At 45.3% G+C, this 23,343-nt stretch overlaps 6 protein-coding genes across 9 annotated transcripts in view; 4 read left to right on the plus strand and 2 right to left on the minus strand.

The window, feature by feature from the left end:
- Nucleotides 1-84: 84 nt before the first annotated feature.
- Nucleotides 85-4,503, plus strand: LOC125762492 (glycine dehydrogenase (decarboxylating), mitochondrial). The gene is made up of 4 exons (XM_049424645.1): nucleotides 85-761; nucleotides 917-995; nucleotides 1,652-4,242; nucleotides 4,320-4,503. Exons 1-4 carry the CDS (start codon nucleotides 522-524, stop codon nucleotides 4,431-4,433), a joined length of 3,024 nt encoding a protein of 1,007 aa, XP_049280602.1. The 5' UTR covers nucleotides 85-521; the 3' UTR covers nucleotides 4,434-4,503.
- On the minus strand, nucleotides 4,484-6,316 carry LOC125762496 (ruvB-like helicase 1). The gene is made up of 2 exons (XM_049424651.1): nucleotides 6,172-6,316; nucleotides 4,484-6,090 (listed from the first exon to the last, which is right to left on the minus strand). Exon 2 carries the CDS (start codon nucleotides 5,960-5,962, stop codon nucleotides 4,592-4,594), a length of 1,371 nt encoding a protein of 456 aa, XP_049280608.1. The 5' UTR covers nucleotides 5,963-6,090; nucleotides 6,172-6,316; the 3' UTR covers nucleotides 4,484-4,591.
- Nucleotides 6,317-6,396: 80 nt separating this feature from the next.
- Nucleotides 6,397-13,959, minus strand: LOC125762499 (NAD(P)H-hydrate epimerase). Of its 3 annotated transcripts, XM_049424657.1 has the most exons (5): nucleotides 13,879-13,944; nucleotides 13,769-13,813; nucleotides 7,117-7,939; nucleotides 6,700-7,053; nucleotides 6,397-6,632 (listed from the first exon to the last, which is right to left on the minus strand). In XM_049424657.1, the coding sequence occupies exons 3-5, from the start codon at nucleotides 7,935-7,937 to the stop codon at nucleotides 6,527-6,529; spliced, it is 1,281 nt and encodes a 426-aa protein (XP_049280614.1). In that variant the 5' UTR covers nucleotides 7,938-7,939; nucleotides 13,769-13,813; nucleotides 13,879-13,944; the 3' UTR covers nucleotides 6,397-6,526. The 3 variants fall into 3 exon arrangements, with proteins under 3 accessions (XP_049280614.1, XP_049280615.1, XP_049280616.1); XM_049424658.1 differs by lacking the exons at nucleotides 13,769-13,813; nucleotides 13,879-13,944 and adding an exon at nucleotides 8,231-8,316; XM_049424659.1 differs by lacking the exons at nucleotides 6,397-6,632; nucleotides 6,700-7,053; nucleotides 7,117-7,939 and adding an exon at nucleotides 12,904-13,546 and having other exon boundaries at nucleotides 13,614-13,813; nucleotides 13,879-13,959.
- On the plus strand, nucleotides 9,355-12,946 carry LOC125762493 (osmotic avoidance abnormal protein 3). 2 transcript variants are annotated; one of them, XM_049424647.1, is made up of 3 exons: nucleotides 9,355-10,539; nucleotides 10,642-10,791; nucleotides 10,873-12,946. In XM_049424647.1, exons 1-3 carry the CDS (start codon nucleotides 10,468-10,470, stop codon nucleotides 12,874-12,876), a joined length of 2,226 nt encoding a protein of 741 aa, XP_049280604.1. In that variant the 5' UTR covers nucleotides 9,355-10,467; the 3' UTR covers nucleotides 12,877-12,946. The 2 variants fall into 2 exon arrangements, with proteins under 2 accessions (XP_049280604.1, XP_049280603.1); XM_049424646.1 differs by having other exon boundaries at nucleotides 9,355-10,791.
- A 618-nt stretch (nucleotides 13,960-14,577) lies between the features above and the next one.
- Nucleotides 14,578-15,668, plus strand: LOC125762505 (cytochrome c oxidase subunit NDUFA4). Its single transcript, XM_049424665.1, has 3 exons — nucleotides 14,578-14,740; nucleotides 14,923-15,069; nucleotides 15,238-15,668. Exons 1-3 carry the CDS (start codon nucleotides 14,699-14,701, stop codon nucleotides 15,298-15,300), a joined length of 252 nt encoding a protein of 83 aa, XP_049280622.1. The 5' UTR covers nucleotides 14,578-14,698; the 3' UTR covers nucleotides 15,301-15,668.
- A 307-nt stretch (nucleotides 15,669-15,975) lies between these two features.
- LOC125762488 (unconventional myosin heavy chain 6) overlaps nucleotides 15,976-23,343 on the plus strand; it is a 41,084-nt gene continuing 33,716 nt past the window's right edge. Inside the window, exon 1 of the mRNA XM_049424637.1 lies at nucleotides 15,976-18,319. Coding sequence (XP_049280594.1) covers nucleotides 18,295-18,319 — 25 coding nt within the window. The 5' untranslated portion in view covers nucleotides 15,976-18,294. The remainder of the gene's footprint in view (nucleotides 18,320-23,343) is intronic.

The raw sequence follows: 23,343 nt of genomic DNA on the forward strand, positions 1-23,343 counted from the left end.
CTATCATCCGTCTAGGGGATGATTGAACTTATCATCTTTGCCTTTAATCTTCAGGACAGTTCTTGCACTCTTGGTGATTGCTGGTTGTCCAATGTAGAACCATTCTTGTACAGCATCCTGTACACATAGTCCGGAACGTTCGGATTCCAATCATTACCATTCGGAGCTGATCGTATTAGGTGATCGTGGTGCTCCGAAGGAATGTCCGCTGATAAGACGATCGTCAGTATATAAACGACGGTTACGGATGGCTACGTGCTCAGTTCGTTCGTTTGCGGGTCTGTATTTCTTGGTGCCGGTGTGTGTCTTTCGCTGCTTGTCTGTCTGCTAGTGGTGTGATGAAAAGTTATTGGAAACAGATTTGAAAAACCGAGCCTCCAAGAACGGTTACTTTTAGTGCTTGTACATAGTGTACAATAGTGTGACCTTCGGTGTGCGATGCATTGTTGACCCGCGTACGAAAGCATTACAGTCAAACGTGTTTCTCTACCCAAAAAACCTTTACCAACTCTCTATCCACAATGCAACGTACGATGATGCTGAGCAAGCGGCAATTGCAGACCCTGTGCCGCACAGGTTTATCGCGTCACGATGCAGTTCTTGCACCGCGGTTAGCGGTCTCCCTGCAGAGCAATCTACAGTTCCAGCGCTATCTGGCAACGGTTGAGGAGCTGTTTCCCAACAAACCGGACTTTGCCTCGCGGCACATTGGACCGCGCAAAACTGACGTCGTTACCATGCTGAACTCGATCGGATTCAAGGTGATTATCGTACGGTGCACCGCTTTCAATGACTGCCCAGTGCTGATAGCGTCGTGAAGGTGTAGAACTGCAAAAGAACTGTATATGCTGTGTGTTGAAGAGCAGAATGTGTGGAGTTACTAATTTCTTTTTACACTAAACTTACTCAACAATAGTCGCTGGATGAACTATCCGAGAAAGCTGTGCCGGACGCGATCAAGTTCAAGCGTATACTCAACATCGAGGATCCTTTAAGTGAGTATTGGGACTTTGAATAAAGTCCACAAAGAAAAAAAAAATGGGGAAACCAGTCGGGATTTCACAATTTCCAACCACATGTCAACATGTTCAAACCGCGCCTCCTTTTAGTCTTTTTGACGCCATGCTCACTACACATCTGAATCGCTGTAGTGGTGCGGTCTCACGCGATAACCTCACCGATCGGAAAGATCATCCACAAACAGCCGTAGTGGCCCCCGAGTTGCTGACTCGAAGTTTGCGCCCAAGATGCCAAGGTTTCCGATACGAAGAAGAAAAGGGAAAGCGATCGCGATGCTGCGTAGATTGTAGCAATGATGACGTGTGGTGGTTACGAGGTGTCTAAATCCTTTCGCTTACGAATCGACCGTACGGCGACCCATCGAGACGCGCAACAACAACTAGCGATAACATGTACCACGCTAACCGATTGACCTTTTTCGGCCCCGGGCCATGAATTGCTATACGCATGCCTGGGTCAACCTCGGCGATACGTATTCTTATCAGTGTGAATACGCCTTGTACGAATACCCATTTGGTCCGTGTGGTTTGGGTGTTTGGGATTATTTTGTTTGTAGAATCTCCTCGTTTTTGTTCTACTATCTTCTCTAATTTTCTTTCCTTTTTCCCGCCCCGCTTTACCTCTACATCAGACGAGCACGAACTGATCGAACGGATTCAGCAAATTAGCGACAAGAATGAAGTTTGGCGATCGTACATCGGAATGGGTTACCACAACTGTCTGGTGCCGCATCCAATATTGCGCAATGTGTTCGAAAATCCGGGCTGGACTACCCAGTACACACCGTACCAGCCGGAAATTAGCCAGGGACGGTTGGAATCGTTGCTAAACTTCCAGACGCTCGTTACCGATCTGACCGGGCTTGAGATTGCCAATGCGTCCCTGCTGGACGAAGGTACGGCTGCAGCCGAAGCGATGAGTCTCTGCTTCCGCCATAACAAACGGCGCAAGGTGTTTCTGTCGCGCAAACTACATCCGCAAACGGTGGCGGTCGTCAAGACGCGTCTCGAAGCGTTCGGCATTGAGGTGGTGTTCGGTTCGGTAAAGGAGATCGACTTCGGTGATCACGAAATCTCGGGCGTACTGATGCAGTACCCGGACACATTCGGTGACGTGCAGGACTTTGAGCAGGTGTCGAAGGACTGCAAGAAGAACGGTACGCTTGTGGTGGTCGCTACGGATCTGCTCGCCTTAACGCTGCTACGTCCTCCGGCCGAGTTTGGAGCGGACATTGCCATCGGGTCGGCCCAACGGTTGGGTGTTCCGCTGGGTTACGGTGGTCCCCATGCTGCTTTCTTTGCCTGCCGTCAGAAGCTTACGCGCCTGATACCGGGACGCATGATCGGTGTTACGCGCGACATGGACGGCGAGGATGCGTACCGGTTGGCACTGCAAACACGCGAGCAGCACATTCGTCGGGATAAAGCGACCAGCAACATCTGTACGGCACAAGCCCTGCTCGCCAATATGGCGGCCATGTACGCGATCTATCACGGACCGGAAGGTTTGAAGAACATTGCCAACCGAGTGCACAACTGTGCGCTCGCACTGAACGCCGGCATTGAGAAGGCTGGCCATCAGCAGCTAAACAAAGCATTCTTCGATACGTTGCATGTCGTCCCGAACGGCATGACGACGGCGGAGATCAAGTCACGCGCAGAAGAGAAGAAGATCAATCTGCGCTACTTTGAGGACGGTTCGATCGGTGTGTCGATGGACGAGACGGTTAAGACGTCGGACATTGCCGATTTGCTGTGGGTATTTGGATGTCCGGATATTGATAGTTCGGTGGCAGATCCACAGGCTACCGGTCGTACCATTCACAACACGCAGTTCCGACGTACCTCACCCTTCCTGACGCATCCGATCTTTAACAAGCATCACAGCGAATCTCGCATGGTGCGTTACATGAAGCAGCTGGAGAACAAGGACATCTCGCTCGTACACTCCATGATTCCGCTCGGGTCCTGCACGATGAAGCTTAACTCGACGACGGAAATGATTCCATGCTCTTTCCCGAAGTTTACCGAAATACATCCGTTCGCGCCACGTGAGCAAGCGCAAGGATACATGCAGATGTTTGCCGAGCTGGAAAAGGATCTGTGTGAGATCACCGGCTATGACAAAATATCGTTCCAGCCAAACAGTGGCGCTCAGGGTGAGTACGCTGGGTTGCGCGCCATCCGCAGCTATCACATGTCACGTGGCGAACAGCAGCGCACGATCTGTCTGATCCCGATCAGTGCACATGGTACGAATCCTGCCTCGGCACAGATGGCCGGTATGAAGGTGGAAGCGATCCGCGTAAACAGTGCGACCGGTGTAATCGATATGGAGCACCTGAAGGAGAAGGTGGAACAGCATTCCGAGAACCTGTCCTGCTTGATGCTAACCTACCCATCGACGAATGGAATTTTCGAGGACAATGTGGTGGAAGTGTGTGAGCTGGTACACAAGCACGGTGGTCAGGTGTATCTGGACGGTGCAAACATGAACGCTCAGGTTGGACTGTGCCGACCGGGTGACTTCGGCAGTGACGTGTCACATCTGAACCTGCACAAAACATTCTGCATTCCGCACGGTGGTGGCGGCCCGGGTATGGGTCCGATCGGTGTTAAATCTCACCTCACTCCCTTCCTTCCCACACATCCCGTCATCGATCCGCATCCGGAAAACGATGGTAAAAGCTTCGGTGTGGTCAGTGCAGCACCGTACGGTTCGTCCGCCATTTTGCCAATCTCCTGGTCGTACATTAAACTGATGGGTGGTCGAGGATTGCGCCGCGCGACACAAGTTGCCATTCTGAACGCAAACTATATGTCGAAACGGCTCGAAAACCACTACAAAACGCTCTACACCGATCCGAAGACGGGGCTGGTGGCGCACGAATTCATCATCGATGTGCGAGACTTTAAAAAGAGTGCCAACGTGGAGGCAGTTGATATTGCGAAACGGCTGATGGATTATGGGTTCCATGCACCGACCATGTCCTGGCCCGTTTCCGGTACGCTCATGGTGGAACCGACGGAATCCGAGGACAAGGAAGAGCTGGACCGTTTCTGTGACGCGATGATAACGATTCGGAAAGAAATACATGACATCGAGGAGGGTCGGCTTGATATTCGGGTGAACCCGCTCAAGATGGCACCACACACACAGAAGCAAACCATCTCGTCCGAATGGAACCGGCCGTATCCGCGTGAACTGGGAGCATTCCCGGCGGTAAGTGAAACGAACGCCGAACGCCGTTCTTAGCCGTGTGGAACTTATTTATAATAAATTCTATTCTCCCTTTACAGCCTTTTGTAAAACCGGAAACGAAAATTTGGCCCACGGTTGGACGCATTGATGATCTGTACGGTGACAAACATCTGGTCTGCACCTGTCCCCCAATGGTGCCGGATTACGAATGAAAACCTGTACCTTTCATCTGTTTTAACCTAACACAACGCAAGCATTAAACTTATTTTACTTTGTACGGAACTCCTGTCCGGTTGTTTTATTTATATCATATGATCTGATTAGTGTGTGTGTCAGTATGCATCATCAGGGCATTACATCTAGGGACCCCTTACTTCATATACTTCGTGTTTTCTTCCTGCAAAAACTTTGCCGATCGCTTCGCATCCAAAAACAGGGAATGTACGTCCATAATATCGTCTTTGGTGATCTGTGTACGCCCATTCACCTTGCTCGTCTGGTTGGCCGGAGTCATCAGCTGCACAGCGTACCGGAGCGTCGTATTCGAACCGATTTCACTCAACGCTTGTATGGCGGTATCCTCCACATTCAAACCCTCGGTTTGTGCCCGCAGACGTATAATTTGTTCCATCTCGCCTGTGTTGTACGGTTTAGTACGGACGATCAGCAAACGATCCAACAGATCCAGTGGAATGCCGTGCGGAGAAACGATATCGTCCGTACCGCGTATTACGCAGCGGCCCCGGTTCGTAGCAAAGATAACGATCGGAGCGATGGCCGATTCGAGTGATTTGTGCAAGTACGTGAAACACTCCAGATCGAGCATATGTACCTCATCGATGAAAAGCACACCCGGGACCAGCTCCGCTATACCCTGGTCGATGTATTTGTTCACGATTTTGTTGATCTCCGTGCGCAACTTGTCCGTGATTTCCGTCTTCTTCGGTTTCATCATTTGACCCACGATCGAAAGCACATCCTGGCCGCCCTGGGGACGTGCATTGGCCGCGTCCAGATCGTGCAGCGTCACATCCTGCACTACTTCCTTTTTCTTGTGCACCTCACCCTTCGGCAGTGGCACATACTCTTCCGTTTCCAGATCGAACTCGGTGGCGAAGTTGTCGCTGCGTCCTTGTCGCTTCACAGCGCCACTGTTTGCCTCGATGTAAATCACATCGCCTACTTCGACCTTTTCCCGCTGCAATGTTTCGTAGATGCTTGGATCCAGCTTGAGCTGTTTGGTTCCTTTGGCCGTTTTCAATCCAATCACCACGTTGCTGATCGTCTTGCCATACCCGCCCATCGGGTTTTCCGTCTCGACCGGTGTTAGCTCTGTAACTTCCCCTTCGTAAACTTCCTTCGTTTCGCGAATACGCAGCCCAATCGAGCGGCGGAAGTTTTCCATCAACACTTCCGTCTTTTTGATCTCGCTACTAAACACTTCCGAACCGACCATCGGACAGAACGGTACCTTGTTGCCGAGCTCCTGTGCAATGGCTAGCGCAATAGCCGTTTTGCCGGTACCTGGTGGTCCAGCAAGCAGTAGCGCTCTTCCGGACATCTTCTTCGACTTAATCAGATCCACCACAACGCCGGCTGCTTCACGGGCATCCTTTTGTCCAACCAACCCGGATGCCATCTGCAACGGAACTCCGGCCTCGTCCAGTCCCAGCCCCTTCACGTGGCTGTGAGCGGCAATTCGCTGGGTTTTCACCGTACTTTTCACTTCTTCAATCTTCATTTCTGTAGATTCTACTGGTCGAACTGGTTGCACAAACTAACAAGCCTTCTTTGATTTCGGTGCCTGTGTTTACTGCCGGTAAACACACAATCGTCGGTTTTGTATCCTTGGAGCTTCGCGTGCGCGTGCTGCAAGTAGTGACGTTTACATGCCAGAGTTGAAATTGTGCGTTTGCAAAATGTGCAACGAAATACAGGAAAACTACTTACATGCAACAAATCTTCGGACAAATCCCAATGCACCAGTGTTGCTACTATTACGAAGAATAAATACTCCACAGAAATAGTTATTTTATACTGAAATCTTGAGCAAAAACACTCCGCTTCATCAAACCGCGCGGTAAATTGTACACAAACAATTTTGACATTCGCCCATTTGACGTTTCATGTAGACCGCAAGCACCGATTGCTTGATTGATAGGTACTTAGAAGAACTTCTCCTTTTTCCACCAAACCACAATTCTTTATTTCTAACCATGAAAAAACCCACCCAGTGAGGTAAAATGTTGTCACTTTTTAAAAGTTTACATTGCACAACTAGCCCATATACCTGGTATTATCATTTTTACAATTTTGCCGTCGATAGTACTTCAAACAAGAACCCATTCTTGCATAGCTCGGTGATCAAATTCGTCTTCGCGAATGCTGCGCCTGGGGTCAGGAAACCGCCACTAGAACAAGAACATTATTAAACACAAATCAATTACCAATACCAATTCGAATCCTAATAATCCTTACCTTCCAGGCATTTTGTCTTCTTCCTGTAGGATTGTGCGAGCGCAAAGTACTAACGCAACACATGTCGCCCCATATCCGGGATTGGTTCCGGCAACCTTGGTACGAATCACCTTATTCGGAGGTGTGGTATACTTATCCTCGGGACTGGCAAGCTTTTCCTCCCATCCTCTACCCTCGAAATAAAGCGCAAACTGGGTATTGTTCATCGCTTCGTCGCTGGGACCCTCGTGAGAAACCATTCCAAAGGAAAACAATTTTGGATGATTGAGCAACATCTGTCTACCGAAGTTGGTCTTCACCATCATCCAAAAGATAGCTCCCACAAACGATACGGCCAACGCTTCTGCGAGCCCTCTGTAAAAATCAAAATGGAAATTTAATATTGTATACTCGACAGTAGTGTAACTGCTAACGTACCCGAACGAAATGTACGCCCTCATCTGAAGCGGACGTTTGTTTTCCGTCTCGTAGAAAAACCGCTGCGTACGGGCAACACACGACCGATCAGCTCCTTGGAATGGTAGTGACCATTTATTCCCATTTTCCGACCGATGCAGTACAGGCCGCTCCGGAAGCTTTGGTTTCACATCGGGCATTTTCTTTGCAAACAGTTTGCGGCGAATTTCTCCCACCTCGTGCATGTTAGCAATGGCATGTACCGCCGATGCCCACGTACCATAATGGATAGCACCCAGCTCGCGCCGTCCCTTCTGCTTGGAAACGATGTAACTTTCCACCGAATTAACGACACCATCGAACTGTTGCTCCAGAAACACCGTACCCATATCGGCCGGAATGCTATCGAAGCCACAAGCAGATATGAGGTAGATGCCCTTCTCCTTTGCCGCTTCGTGATATTTTAGCTGCATTCCTTCAAGAAATTGTGGTTCGCCGCTCACATCGACATGATGTGTACGCTCAGCAAGGCATGCCTTCAGGACCGGTTCACCGTACAACCGGTATGGGCCACAGCAGTTGACAATTACTCGACAGTCTCGGGCCATGCTGTGCAGCGAGTCCTGATTGTTCACATCGGCCAGCACAATCGGTACGTGCGATAGGTCTGTTTTTGCCTTTTCGCCTATTTCCTTCAGTATGTCCTGCATCTTGTTTTGGCTCCGTCCGGCTATGCCCCATTTCATATCGGCCAACAGTTTGATACTCTCCAGCACGGCATACTTTCCAGTAAATCCGCTGGCACCGAAAATAATTACATCAAGTTTGCGTGCCATATTCATGACTGAAAAGGAAAAGTAAAAAAAAAGTTAAATAAATATCATACCTTTAATTGAAGGAACCATTATAACAGCTAAATTTAGATGGTTTGTGCTATCAAAGAACAAACTAGCACCAGCTACGAATATCTGCCATAGCAACACAGACAAAAAACAAAGTGTTACTTCGATCTTTACGAATCTAATTTCTCATTTAGAATTTATTTCACCACTAGGTATTTCAAATCATCTCGTGGATGTTACCTATTCAAAACAGTTAGGTATACGTAATATAGGTACTAGCTTTAAATGCGTACACTGTTTATGCTACACAGCTGATGTAATTTCACAACTCAACAGTATGCTACAGCCCAAAAACTCCTACTGTCAGCATGCCGTTTTACGCGCTACGTAATCTCCCCGTGAACGCAAGCGAGATAAACAAACGATGCGACGAGTCCAAAGTTAATTGACCAACAGGGTGGTCACATTGCTAATTTGGAAATAAAATCTTAATTGAAATGAAAATGATATGCATTACATTGCGCTACACGTTTCAATCAAACTACCCGCCATGTTGCGCAAATAGAAATTAAAAACTGATCTTTCGAGCAAAAGCAAACAATATAAAACTGTTTCATTATCATTTCTATTTACAAGTACACAATACTCGCACGCCACGCCAAACAAAAACATAAACAATTGTAATGTATTCCATAATCGAATCGACCCGGCTGCCAGGACAACGGCGCGAACACGTGTTGGGCAATGTGTGTGTTGTGCAGCAACAGCACGAACAATTTCAAAAAAAAAACGGTTATGTATCACAATGTTTCAAACTGCACGTCCTTCCCAAAAACATTCCACAACGTGACACATGCGCAGGTTGATCCTTCGAAGCGGAAGATCCCGAACGCTTGTGAGGTGGCTCACCACACTTCAGTTGACCAAGGCACGTTTAATACGGAATACACAGTTTCCGGTGTCGTGCCGGTATTTTGGTATCTCCCCTAATACATTCTTTAATCCGAATTAATGAACCCGAAAGTGCGTCGTATGAACTCGTGTCTGTGAGAAAGTTCAGTTTACGCAAACTGTTGATCATCTGGCTGGTTCATTGAACTAAAGAAAGCAAACAGCAAAGCTAATCCTTGCTTAGTGTAGAGATGGTTTTCCTCTTTCGGAAAGGTGCTTTAACACGTGTGTGAGAAAATGTGCGAGTTTTTACACCGGGATTGAAACATATTCATCTCCATTGTGTGGAAGCGCGTTGTCGCGTTGGTGACGAGGACACCATAACAAACCGGAGCAAAAAGGCTCGGCTGGTTCGCTCGCTAGTAGAGCGTAAGGATAGCAGGAAATAATAATGACTGATGATCATCATGCTTGATTTATAATTTACCGCCCCATAACAATTCCCCCTGTATGCATGTTATCAGCCCACTAGCATCTCCACGTTCGAACGTTCTCGACACCTGCGAGGAGCATACGTTCAGGACTTTCAACGTTTAACTGCTTATTGCAAACTAAAACTTTCCTTTTGCTAACGGTCTGACGACAGTCGCACTTTTTTGTCTCGTGTACCTTCGGTGGTTCAAGGTCAATAGCAGAAAGAATTACTTAGTCATCGAAAAGTCCACAACGATTTGCGTCTAAAATCGCGTGACCACGGTTCAGATGGATTGAGTTTTAATGATTGATATCGCTGCCCACTACCGCATCGGTAGCAGACGGGTTAGAAGCTGACCAGGGGAACTTTCCCAGCAGCATACATACATACATATAGCAAGTACAAAAGTGTATGATAATCGTTACAAATATTTTCCGATTTTAAAAAACATGTATGTATCCTGTGTCTGAAGCCTTTCCGGGTTATCTGTCCGGGAGTAAAAGCATTCTCGTTCAACCTTGACCTATATCTATAATGGATGGATGGCTTATCCATAAAGCAAAAAGGGCATTGTTTATTTGAGCAAACGGAAACGGTTCGGCAAATATTTGATCACAAACAGAAGTGCGCAACACAGCGGAGAACTGCCTTAGGATACGACAAAATTGGATACAAAACACAGTGATAAAGTGTACGATATAGGAAAATGTATTAAAACCATAGGACAAATTACCGCGTGTGTGTGTCCATAAGGGTAGCAAATGACTGTTGAGTATGAGTTTTAAATTTAAATCTAACGAGTAGAGGAACCGTTTGCCTGCACGCAACACTATAAAGCGGTTGCAGTTAAACACTGGACACTGGACAACAATTTTTAAAACAGTGTGTTGTTATAAAGGAAGGATATACAGCACGCAACACGCAACAGCGGAAATGGCGTGCAGCAGCGTATCATCGTTCTTCACGCTAATATGGCCGATTGGACAGCTTTACCACGAACGATGTGCCACTAACGATTGTGTTGTGAACCGCTTTATAACCTCCGTTCCTTTTTGGTCAAACGGAGCCAAATATGATGCTGCCTGCTAAATAATTCACCGACCAATAGCGCACACACACATTCGATAGACTGAGGTCCCTCCTATCTGCGCCACAAAGCTAATCATGGCGGAAAACGTGAAAGTGGTCGTACGGTGCCGACCGATGAACAAACGCGAACAACAATCAAACTGTAAGGTAACGAGCTGGAATAAAGGACCAATAATGTTTACAGTGATGGGAAGGCATTGTAGGTTAGGGGTACAATTATTAACCGCATTGCTTCTCATTGCTTTCCAGAACGTGATACAGATCGATAACGCACTGGTAAACTTGGACAATCCGAATGATCCGAATGCACCGCAAAAATCGTTTCAATTTGACAATGCGTACGGTTATGCAGCGACAACGGAGAATATTTACAGCGACATTTGCTACACTTTGGTGGAGGTAAGTTGCCAACTTAAGTTAAACAGAATGCAAACTGGTTCCTTCAAGCTGTTCCCTCTTTTTTCTCCATTAATCCTTCAGAGCGTTCTCGAGGGATACAATGCAACGATCTTTGCCTACGGTCAAACGGGTTGTGGTAAATCGCACACAATGCAAGGAACCACGTACAATCTATCCGCGGCCGATCCAAACAATGCTAACAACATCGGCATTATACCACGCTCGTTCGAGCACATCTTTGAGGCGATCTCCCTGGCCAGCGAACTACGGTATCTCGTGCTGGTTAGCTATCTGGAGATCTACAACGAAACGATACGCGATCTACTGCAACCACAAACCCAAGCAACCGGTAGCTTACAGATCAAGGAAGTACCGAGCGAAGGTGTCACGGTGCAAAACCTTTCCCTCCACACCGTCCACGGGATAAAGGAATGCATCGAACTGTTGGAGCTGGGCGCCAAAAATCGCATGGTCGGTGCAACGCTTATGAACATCGAAAGTTCCCGATCACATTCGATCTTCAGCATCAGTCTGGAGCAGATGTCTACCAGCGTGGACGGCGATGGGGCGGCAATCAAGCGCGGCAAGCTGAACCTGGTCGATTTGGCCGGTTCCGAGCGACAAAGTAAAACCGGTGCCACGGGTGAAAGGCTTAAAGAGGCGACGAAAATTAATCTTTCCCTGTCCGCACTGGGTAATGTGATATCTGCTCTCGTCGACGGTAAAACACGACACATTCCTTACCGCGATTCGAAGCTCACCCGACTGCTGCAAGATTCGCTCGGTGGCAACACTAAAACGTTGATGATTGCCTGCATCTCTCCTGCCGATTACAATTACGACGAAACGCTGTCCACGTTGCGGTACGCTAGCAGGGCGAAAAACATTGCTAACAAACCGCGCGTCAACGAGGACCCGAAGGATACGATGTTGCGCGAGTATCAGCAGGAAATTATTCGCCTTAAAGGGTTGCTTAAGGGTGGTGAAAATCCGTTCCAATTCGCCAATACTAACGAGCACGAGGAAACGATCAGTGTGGATGTGGAAAAGCAAGCGCTCAAAACGCAGTACGATCAGGAGGTGATGCATCTGCGCCGTGAGTACGAACAGCAGAAGATCGCCAAACAGGAGCTGGTGAAAGATATCGAAAAGATAAAAGCATACTACGAACAGCAAATGCAGCTGCTGACGGCGAAAAAGCTTTCCGACGCGGACAAGGATCACCCGAATACGAGCCTTGCTAGCAGGGATCGTAAAGAAATTTACGATCGCATCAAACAGATCAAGGACGCACTGATCGGTGGTGAACGAGCGAACGACATTCAGCTGAAGGAGAAACGCTACCGAAACAAGCTCGCGTCGGAAAAACGGATCAACGCGCTCGCGCAAGCACTTGGCCGAATCGAACAGACAGCGGACAGGGATTTACTACAGGGACACTACTCCGACATACAGCAAGAGTTGAAAGTACGCTACGAACAGATACGGGCGCTTCGGAAACGGACCAAATTCTTCGAGCAAGAAGTGTCCGATATTCAGGGCGAGTTTCAACGCGAACGTGACGATTACCTTGCAACGATAAGACTGCTGGAGAAGAAAGTTCTATTTTACGAAACCGTGTTCCAGAAGGCGATGCCCGTCCTGCGCAAGGACGGTCGGTACTGGAATTTGGAGTGCCTGGAAAAGGAGTCAGAGTGGAATGATGATTTGCGCAAGTGGCGGTTACCGGACGACACGCTATTACGGTTGCGCTTACCACCGGCCGAAACATCACCACCACCACCGCCACCACCAGAGGATACTTCACCCGGGAAGCTTAACGGTCGTGAAAGTCAAACATCGCTAACCGCACCGGGACGTTTAGAGCGTAGCACCACAATGATACTTGCCAAATTGCCCGAGTTTCAGCGCGACCCCAAAACAATGGCACCCGATGAGCAGAATCAACGCAAAGGCGATTTCCTTAGCAAAAGCACCAACAGCAATCCCTTTCCAAAGATCGAGGATGTTGCGATGACATACTTTAGACCACGGCGGGCTGCCGAACTGGTGTACAAAAGTGGGTGGCGATCGTTTCAGAAATGATTTCTGTGTTGGAAGAGTATTGGCAGATTTTAGAGATTGTTAATTAATATTTTATTTATCTCGTTTTTTGTAAATAAGAACCATATTCACCTTTAAATCCCAACCAAACGTTGTTTAGCTTAGCCGAACGAAAAGATCACGATCCTTGTACTGGGGCAAACTCATCGAATATTTTTCCTCCAGCTTTTTTGGTACAAAGCGTCCGCCTAGATAGTGTTTTGCGTTTACCAAATGTTTCGCACACAGTTTCGGTGCAGTTAACGAAATAAGACAATCCGGTTTAATATCACAGCCTGTTTGTGGTCCCAGTTCTACATCCCATCCACTCGGTATATCTACACTCACGATGGGCACCGTTGTCTTTTGCAATACCTCCATTATTGAACGGAATGCATCCCTTACGGGAGGTTTAAAACTAAATCCAAACAATGCATCCACTATCAGACCAAATTCCGCGTCAACCCATACGGCGACAGGACAGTCCGCCGTAACCGTAATGCCCATACACTCGACCTGATGTTGAAGATTTTTGAACAGATCCTTATCGGTTCGTTTTGGATAGTAAACGTACGGTTCGTAGTTCATCAGCGATAGATGCCGAGCCGCCACCAATCCATCACCTCCATTATTGCCTGGCCCGCAACAGATTAGCACTTTGTTCGTTCTCAGACTGTAATGCAATCAAGCACGCAGGTTTAGAAGCGGACAAGTACTACCAGATTAATGCTCTTTTATACCTATCGGATGTGTATGCATCGGCTATGGCATGTGCACAACTAAGACCGGCCAATTCCATTAGCTGATCAACGCTAAATTTGTATTCGTTGAACAGTTCCTCATCTACGTTTATCGCTTCCTGCTGGTTTAGATATTTCATTTCGCGATACTGTACCTTGCTAAACGGCCGCAAACTGTTGCTATTAATGCTGGTTGCTTGCTGAAATATAATACAAATAGGAGATATCGACTAAATCGCCCCAAAAAAGCTACATAATAACTTACAATCCGCGCAAAAAGGGCGAACTTCTGCTTGAACAATTGGAACAACATACCGTGGCATAATGTTTACATATTTGACAGTTCGTTTCCCATGGGCTAGCAGAGCCTAGAGTTGATGAAATAGATTTGTCATTAAATTTCAAACAAATTATCATAGTGACGGTTTTTTTTAGCAATTTAATACAATTTTTATGCATTGAAAACAATTTACAGGTTTTTGTTTTCTTATAAAACAAAACAAAAAGAGAATCCCTTAATTTTTAACCTGTTATGACACTTTCAAATCGTTTCACGCATTCAAATTGCAACAGCAAAGCATTATCCTTTTCGTATTTAATTGCATTTTTCTTATCTACATTAACTAAAATTGTCCATTAAAAATGTGCAGCGAGAACGCAACATGCATCCACCATGCGCATTGTGTTCGTTATCTTTTGTTGCGAATATTTTCGCTAATCTCTCATGATAAGTCGATCGCAGTCCACCAAATCCGTGCAAAACGCATCAAACCGGTTTGGCACAAGTTCGATTTTGCAACAGGAAACAAGAAACACCCGATAAGAAACCGTTTAAGATAACACCAATTATTTAAAATATGCAATTGCAATAATAATCCTACCACACCGATAGTAGAACTCCCCCTTGATCCGTCCCTCTATCGAAGTATTTCAAAACTATTCCGCTGTCAAACGGGAACTTCTTGACGTACGGATTTTTTATTGCGAACAGAATTTCCATTTTTCTCAGCGAGTGTGTGTCGGACATATTTTACTCCGAACGCTTTTTCTTCTGCAAGGACACGAAAAGCTAAAATCCTTCCAAGATGCAGGGAATGTCGATGGCTAGTTTGAAGAAAAACCCAGCGGTACGTATAAAATGCGTGTTGTGCAAATTCCGGAACCATTTGTCGATTTCTGCGTGGTTACGTCACAGTGTTGTTGAACAAGGGCTATCGGCTTGTGGATGAAAAATCGACCCATTGTACGCCCGGTTGTGCATGGTAACATTCTATTCCGTGTTTTCACTTTTTCCCTTATCATCCCTCAGCTGATCCCGCTGTACGTGTGTATCGCGCTGGGTTCGGCTGGAGCCGTCTTCTACACCCTTCGTCTGGCTCTGCGTAGCCCCGAAGTCACCTGGAGCCGCAAGAACAACCCGGAGCCGTGGGAGGAGTACAGGAACAAGCAGCATAAGGTGACCGAACGGCATTATATAAAATGTGGTGCATTCAACCATTCTGCCGACCCTGACCAATGGGGGGCGGCTATTTTTGTTGGAATAACCACTTATAATTAGCTCGAAACGTATTGTGCACGGTTGTAAACAAACGTACTGATTCACCCGTACCGTTTCCCTTCACAGTTCTACTCTCCGGTCAGGGACTATTCCAACATTAGCAGCCCGGCCCCGAAGTACACCGACTAAAGTCAGCATTGTCAGCATTAGAGAGGCCACCGGCTAGAATATGGGGACGGAGAACCATTGCTCCCGTTTTAGCATCAATAATCAATACTGGCCGCTGAAGACCGGGTCCCCTCTTTATAGTAGTGCAGATGTATTGTTAAGCCATTTGAACAGCCGCTGGAAAGTCTCAAAGCATAATGATTCGACCGATTATTAATTGGCACGTGTAGAAGCACGCAATTGGAGAAACAATGTGCTACGGAGAAAATTGGTGCTTATTCTAGTTTGGTTGGCATTAGAACTTCTTGTTTGTAAATATGGTCCAATCTCTGTGTGGTAACCGGAAACAAATTGCGCGGCAAATAAAATCTGCTGATTTTGAAAACCAACCCCCATTCACATTGCTCATTGCTATCTATTTCCGGATATAGGTGTAAGGGAAGATTCGCTTGTTGATTTGCATAATCCACCAGACGTCTATACATCTATCAGATCTAATCTGGATCCGCATCCCTGAGATTCTAAGTTAACGGACTTTCCAAACTATCGCCTAGAAGAAGACGATCAAATAATGGATGCAATAATTACACATTTGTTGTGGGATATCCACCCCAATACGCAACACCTGTGCTATGGACAAATCAAGTTACATTAGGCAGGACGGACCAAATCCGGCAACGGTGGCAAGAAGACAAAGTGGATCTCTAGTGGCACTTGAATGATTTGTAACTAGAGATTTGATTTCTTCATTCAATCGCTTATCTGGATTAGTGACTTTCACCGTGGTCTTGACTTATCATAGAAGTGTCCGAAACCTCTCACACCCGGCTGGATCCTATCACAACTCATCTGCCCCTGTGGATGTATGGTGTTATTTACAAACCATATCATTCAGACTGGAACATGCTGCGTCTAGTAAGACATGTGATAACAGGCAAACCAAATCCCATCCGTGGCAGGATAAACAAAGTCAAAGAAAGCCTGAAAAGCCCCAAAAATGAGGATGCATTTTATTAGGTGCATCACACAGCAGGTAGATGCACACGTTGCCAGAAAAATTACAATTTCCCCTTACAGTTTCATCACGTTCTCCAATATGCTTCATAAGCATTACGCATGAAATGTGTGCTTCAACCCCTTATTGCAGATATCAAAGCTTAATTTACCTATTCCAAAAGAAAAGGAATAACAAATAATTTAAAAAAATATCCTAACCAGCATTTTGACGACCACAGCCTAAACTCACTCATTTCTCTCCCATCCCGCAAACTCTCTCGCAACAAATAAGCACGAGAGCACGCGCTTAAGAACCCTGTACACTACACACGCTACAGAGATTGCACGCGAACAAGTCGGTGACGTTTTGCTCTGCTCGCATCACCTCTCCCTTCTTTGCGCGTATGCGCGTTTGCGCTCTGGTGCGCCAAGCGATCTGGTCGGTTTTCTCGGTATAGGGCGAGCGATTTTTCTCTTCTCTGTTTGTGTTTTCTGTGACCGTTCGAAGCGTGCGGACGTGCGTGGTCGTTGTTCCGGCAACAGTTTTTAAAACCGCACGCTTGCTGTCTTCTGGAAGCCTCAATCGAGCATATATTATAACACTAGAAAAAAAAGCGCTACGTTTGCATTCAGGCGCTGCTATCGGTTGTACTTCTTTGGTCCACTTGGGGCAACTTTACGCTTAAAACCGTGTGTGTTACTTTGTAAGCCAAATTAAGCAAGTGCAAATTACAAAACAAGAAAACGAAGCGCCGGAAACATCCAACCAAAGATAGGAAACAATAAGTGGCAACAATAGCAAATTAAAAAAAACGCGAAAAAAAACGAAACCGCACCCTGAAACAAGGATGAGCCGCGTTACGCCCGCGTATTCCAACCATCGACGAAGGTGACATTCTTCGCACACAAGTTTTCGCATTGTCTTCCTTTTTTTTCGTTGCCCGCCTTCGGCAGAGATTCTTCTGTCCGTTCTTCGAGAAACGGCATTAAGCACAAACAGGAATCGCTCCGTTTATGCTGGTGCAGCGTAAATACACCAAAGAAGAAATCATAAGCAAACGGGAACCCGCTTCGCTTTACGACTGACGGAAGTTTGCTATTTGATAAGGAAATCGAAGAAAATATCGTACCGCCCCAGCGGAAGAACGCACTCTTCGTTCGTTTCTTAGCAACGGCTCGTGTTGAAGTAATATAACGTCATTACGTCTATATTTTCCTACTACAATAACAACAACAACAAAAATACCCATCATTGCGTGAAAAGTGTGAAAAAGGATAGTTTAAAACGTGCGTGCGCGAGTGTGTGTGTGTCCTTTTTCTTTTATCATCCCGGGAGCAACAGTGCACATAAAAAGTAAATGGTTCCTTGGATGATACTCTCCAGTACAACATAAATGCAGTATACGTGATTCGATGTGGTAAAGCGGTGTATGTATGTTTGGTGTGAGTTTTGGTGCAAAACGGTGAAATCCTTCCTATCGGGGTGATAGCCAAATATCACCATTTTCTGCGTCAAAGTAGGGCTTGGTCCGGTGCCATTATTTAGTGCTCGAGGGAGTGCTGCTGCTGTTACCAAAATGTGTGTTCGTGTGTGTGCGCGTACGTGTGCAGATTCAACCGTACGTACACGATAGCGTGCGCAATTGGTGTGTATGTGTGTGAATAAGCAGGAATTGTGTGTTTGTGTGTGCGCACCATTAACGGTGGTGCACCAAATACATGCTGCTGCTAGTCGTCCAGGACGATTGTCGTCACCTAAAACGTCGTCCTGTGTATCCTGTGCGAAAAAGGGAGAATCAGCAGCTCACCAACACCAGCAAACGCAACGGGACACCCTGTTCACCCCTTGTGCTTTGTGGGGTGGATGGCACGGAAACCAACCGACACAAATCTAGTGTCCAGTTGAAAGAAAAACAATAGTGTGCAGTTTGACGTCAGGACAGGAGCGACCGAGGGCTATATAGGCAGCCTGCTTTCATTTTCCTGCTGCAATACACACGCCCCATTATCACCAAAAACATGGCCGTTCCAGTGTTTCTCGAAGGTACTTTTTTTTTATTTTGCAACTTTTCATTCCACTTTCTTTAAGTGCAAAGAAAAATCTTCATAAAAATAGTAATTAAACTAATGTCTAAGGGCTAAAAGATCCCGATAGTCATTGGTATCGGTTTCAAATGATACAAAATAAAAAACGCACAAAAAAGAACAAAAAGACATAACACTAAATATGCAAGATAAACCAAAATAAAATACACACCCATCGTGTTCACACTTATACACCTTTTAAATGTATTTTCCGTGTCAATTTCGTGTCCTTTTTTCCCATTTCTCTCGAGATAGTTTTCTCTCCTTTGCACCTACGCGTAACGCAGGGCGAGGTGTGTTATCCCGTTCACGCATCATAATAGGTGAACGCAAACGCACCCGACGTAACACCTCACGTGGGGACCTCACGAAAGATCCCCGGTACTTCTCGAAGGACACCAACAGAGAGAGAAAAAATCGACGGGCTGGGTCGAAAATGTTACCACCCGTTGCTGTTGTTGCGGAGTTTTTCGTTTATTTTCACGATCATATCGGAACCGAATATTTTTCGCGATTGCCCCCTTTGTTGTTAGACCAACGTCCACGGTAAAGGTCTGTCACGGTTCGGTTGGCCCGTTCTGGAGGTGCTACCGACCGTATCCAGGCGTATATCATCGCGATTTGATTAAATTGACCTTGGGGGGATGTGGGAGAACCTTTGCCTATTGTTGGGTGGTTTGGGGGGAATGTTTACTGATTTATTTATTTCCCAAAACTACCCAGCACGGCTACCTATATGTAGGTTTTACCGAAAGGCGTAAAAGGTGAACACCACTTACTCGGTAAAATCTACCAAATATAAAAGTACAAATCATTTGATTCTTTTTTTCTTGTTTTCCTCTCTCTCTCTCTTGTGGATCATTAGAGTAAAACGGAAAATGGTGCAAAAATAATCATCAATTAATTTACACCGCCTTTTGCTTGCCTGGCCGGATAGGTTGAATACGAACAAGTTCCGAAACGGAACCATAAAAATGGGCAAGAAATAGGGAGTAGTGAGCTTTGCGATGATAAGTGTCTTCATTAGGAAGTTGTGACTTTGGAAAAGCAAAGTTTGGACAATTTTGAATGTTACTATCTTAATAGAAACAAATAGGTTTTTATGAAAAAATATTTTGACTACTGATTTAGCTTGAAAGGATCTTTGTTGAGTAGATAGCGAATTGTCTCGTTTGTTGGGAACTCTCTCGATACGATTGCAGGATAGCCATCTTAGAAGACTTTTGATACTTTTACTTTATTCACCTCTTAACACAGCTAAACTCGTCAAATTAGCTTGAAAATTTAAGCTTAATTTTAAAGAGATCTTAATCAAAGATTCGATCAGCTGTTCGATAACAAATTCCTTGAGGTCTTTGAGGTCTTAAAATTTTAACTTTCTAGCTTTAATATACGATAGCTCCGTTTGACAGTTGAGTCATAGAATAGGAATCCCCCAATGTGTTATAAAAATAAGTCCCAGTAAGCCTTTCTGTGTCCATTCATAACCTACATCATGAAGTAAAAACAAAGGAAAAAAAAGACACTCGTGTCGATAGAATTAGGGGAAAAGCCCAGTAACGCATCAAAAATTGAATTAAACACATCCTTTCAGGCCACATCCGGACGCATAAAAGGGCAAACAAAACCCCTAAAACATTTTTTGACCCTCCATGCGGGGGGAATTGTTCACTTTTTACCCTAAACAGTACTTGTGTGTAGTTAGGTGTGAGAGAAGAAGAGAAAAAAAGAAACCAGAAAGGTGTAATACATGTATTTAAATGATTTGGTAGCGCTTCTTCATTTCCGTCCAGACAGCACGAAAAATGCATGTAAAATATTCATCCATCCGTTCGATTCGAGACGACCTTTTCATAGAAATAATATGAACCATTCTTGGGTGAAACAACTTTTCAAAACGAAAGTTGTAACTTTTCATTGATTCGTTGTTCTTCACTTTTTCACGCAAGGAAACTGTAATAAAACAATAATAATGCACACGTTAGCCTCTAGCATTTCTTATGCCGTTCTTGCCCCCATCCGTTGACCAGAAAGACTCTCGGGCCCCCGGGCTGAATAAACACGCAACCGGAAATAATAAATTTGCGTGCAAAGTGCAACGATGTGCAGCAATGTTTTGATTGCTCCACTTCATCCTTTTTTTTTCTTCCGCCATCCCAATCAAAACTCTTCTGTTTTTTTTTCGTGTGGATAAAAGGGACTTGTGGGGTGGGCGGAGGAGGCGAAAAAACCCCTCCGCGCAGCCCATAAACGCGGACGGTACTAAATTAAGCGCAACGAGAACAAATAAGCAAACAGACATCGGTTGATGTATCAAGATGTGTGCAGCTGCAGCTGAAAGAAATGTCTTAAATCCCTTCCCATGTAACAAACATATGCACTCTCGCAGACGATGTCCGTTTGGTGGTTGTGCATTTTGATTCACAGTAGCAGCAGCAGCAGCAGCTGGTTTCCACTGCTGAGTGATTGGAAAACTTATTTTCTTCCAAAAAGCAACAACACACGCACACCAGTAGGCCGGGCTTTAGTCCTTTCCGGAGCGAATGCACGGAACACACCACCACATCGTTGCGATTCCTCGCACACGCGCACACATACAAACACGTGCCGTTGCAATGGGCGCACGTGCGCATGCACGCGATTGCGAGACACGGCAGCTGTCAAACGGTTTCGAAGAAAGGAGAACACAACAAAGCAACCACTGTCCTGCTTCATACATGCATATGTGGTGTGTGTGTGAGTATTCATATGAACGCAAATAAACACAGAACTGTCACCATCACCACCACTACTACTAAGAGCATATCCTTAAACAACAAAAAAAGAACCATGCGGGTGGATTAAAAACCCTTTTGTATTCGGGATTTGGTTTAATCATCCTTTTTTTTTTGGTTGTGTCGTGGAAAAATGTCTATCCCAAGACAGAATGTAAACAATGCTGGGTTCGTTGCTTACATTTAGCTCCATCCCTTAGCTTGGTTCATTCCCTATTGATTTTAGTCTTTCTGATGGGAGAGCAGTTTTTAATATTAAAAGCAAAGTGATAAAAATGTAAACTTTTTTTATTGCTTCTCAATCAGCAGGGTGTGATGTTAAATGAAATAATAAGTGTAGATAATGCCGAAAAAGGTTGGATAGATAAAAGGAAGACAGATGGTCTGCCTCAAGGTGCATGCGTGTGCATCCTGACGGTGGTTCTATGTGTAGGTCATTTTCTTCTTGTAATCTTCTATTGCTAGGGATGTGCCCGAAAGGACAGTGAGGATGAGACTGTAAAGAGTGTTTATGAGATCTAATGGATAAATTATTACATAAAATTAATATGTAATTTATAAAAAAAGGTTTATCTAACGGAACAAAATCTTATGAAGTAAATATTTTATAGCCTTGGGGGCGGCCCGGTGGTGCATGTGATAAACGGCGCCAGTCCACACGGCCGGACCGGGTTCAAATCCCATCCGGACCGTCCCCCCGTAGCAAGGACTGACTATCCGGCTACGTGGTAAAATAAGTCTAGTAAGCCAGAAATGGCCGGCGTGACCTGTAAGGTCGTTAAGCCAAGAAGAAGAAGATTTTATAGCCTTTAATAGGCTCGTCACGTGGAATGTCTGCAATCACTTCATATTGAAACATGATGAATTTGAGTTCTCTAAATTTGAACTGAAGATAAATGTTTCTGACGATAAATCAACCTCTTCTCAACAAATAAAGGTCAGATAGTATGCTGAACTTCATCCTGAATTATTTCCAAAATAGATAGAAAAATGTGTTAATTTCTTAGGCATCCATGGTTGGCCAATTCGTTGAAATTTTCATAAAAAAAATTTTTTCAGGTAGAACGATCTGGCCGTATTGATAAAAAAAGTGATTATATAGCAACCAATCTCAATGAGAAAACAAAATTATTGCAAGAAGAATTATTAAAAAAAAATCATCGGACACACCCTGTACTTGGAACCTCAGCAAATCATTAAGAAATAAAGACACTAAAGAAACAAACGATAAATTAGTGACGATACACTTACTACCCAAGGTTCGGATTTCCCAAGCGACTGACTTACGGTCAAGTGTTCTCATCGTGATATGAAGTATTTGCAACAAACTTCTCGTTACTATCATACGACAGATTTCTCTCGCCTTTTTTTCCTTTACACTATCAAATTGCAAACATTGCTACACATGATAAGGGAAAACAGCTACAGCGAGAAAAAAAACACCTTTCAAAACCATTCTCAGGAGCTTTCACCCTAAACCACCATGAATGAACGTACGGTACAACCCATTGAGCAAGGACACGTTTAAACGTTATCACTTACTACACGAGTGACAATAATAACAATAATGCGGCTGTGCTCATAACTCATTCTGTGCCGCAGCACGCGACCCAATCGGGAAGATAACAAACATCCCATTACTCTAACGATTATGGCAATTGTTGTACTACCGCCGTTGATCGTGAGGTTAATTGGCATATATTTTGTCTGCAGTTTTTTGCTGCTAGTTTTGCTCGTGAAAGAATTTATGCTGTGCCAATAAGTTGGCCCTTTATTGGGTAGACCACCGCCGGGAAAGACAAGTGCTATTCGGTTACAATGTGACATGTGAGGTTGTAAAAGTTATAAGGGGCCTCTATCATATCGTTGAATACCCGGACAGCAAACATTCCATCGCATCTGGGAACAATTGTTCAGCCATGATTTATAGGATTGACAGGCAGCAAACGTACGGAACGGATTCCTAAAACCATATGGACAAAAAGCAAGTGACCACATGGTTGAAATTACCCTGCCCCGATCGAGTGCCAATATCTCGGGGTATGGAATATACCTGACTTTTTTTTTTGCAAAATACCCTACCCGAACCCTGTGCCAAGTTGAGCGCAGTCGAGGTCTGTCTGCATTTATGGTGCATTTCCTAACAAATGTACATTTTTATGTTCACCACCAGCTGGGTGTGTGTTTTTTTCTGTTGTGACCTCTCGCA

This window comes from Anopheles funestus, chromosome 2RL (genome assembly GCF_943734845.2).
Source record: "Anopheles funestus chromosome 2RL, idAnoFuneDA-416_04, whole genome shotgun sequence".
Classification (NCBI taxonomy): Eukaryota; Metazoa; Arthropoda; class Insecta; order Diptera; family Culicidae; genus Anopheles; species Anopheles funestus.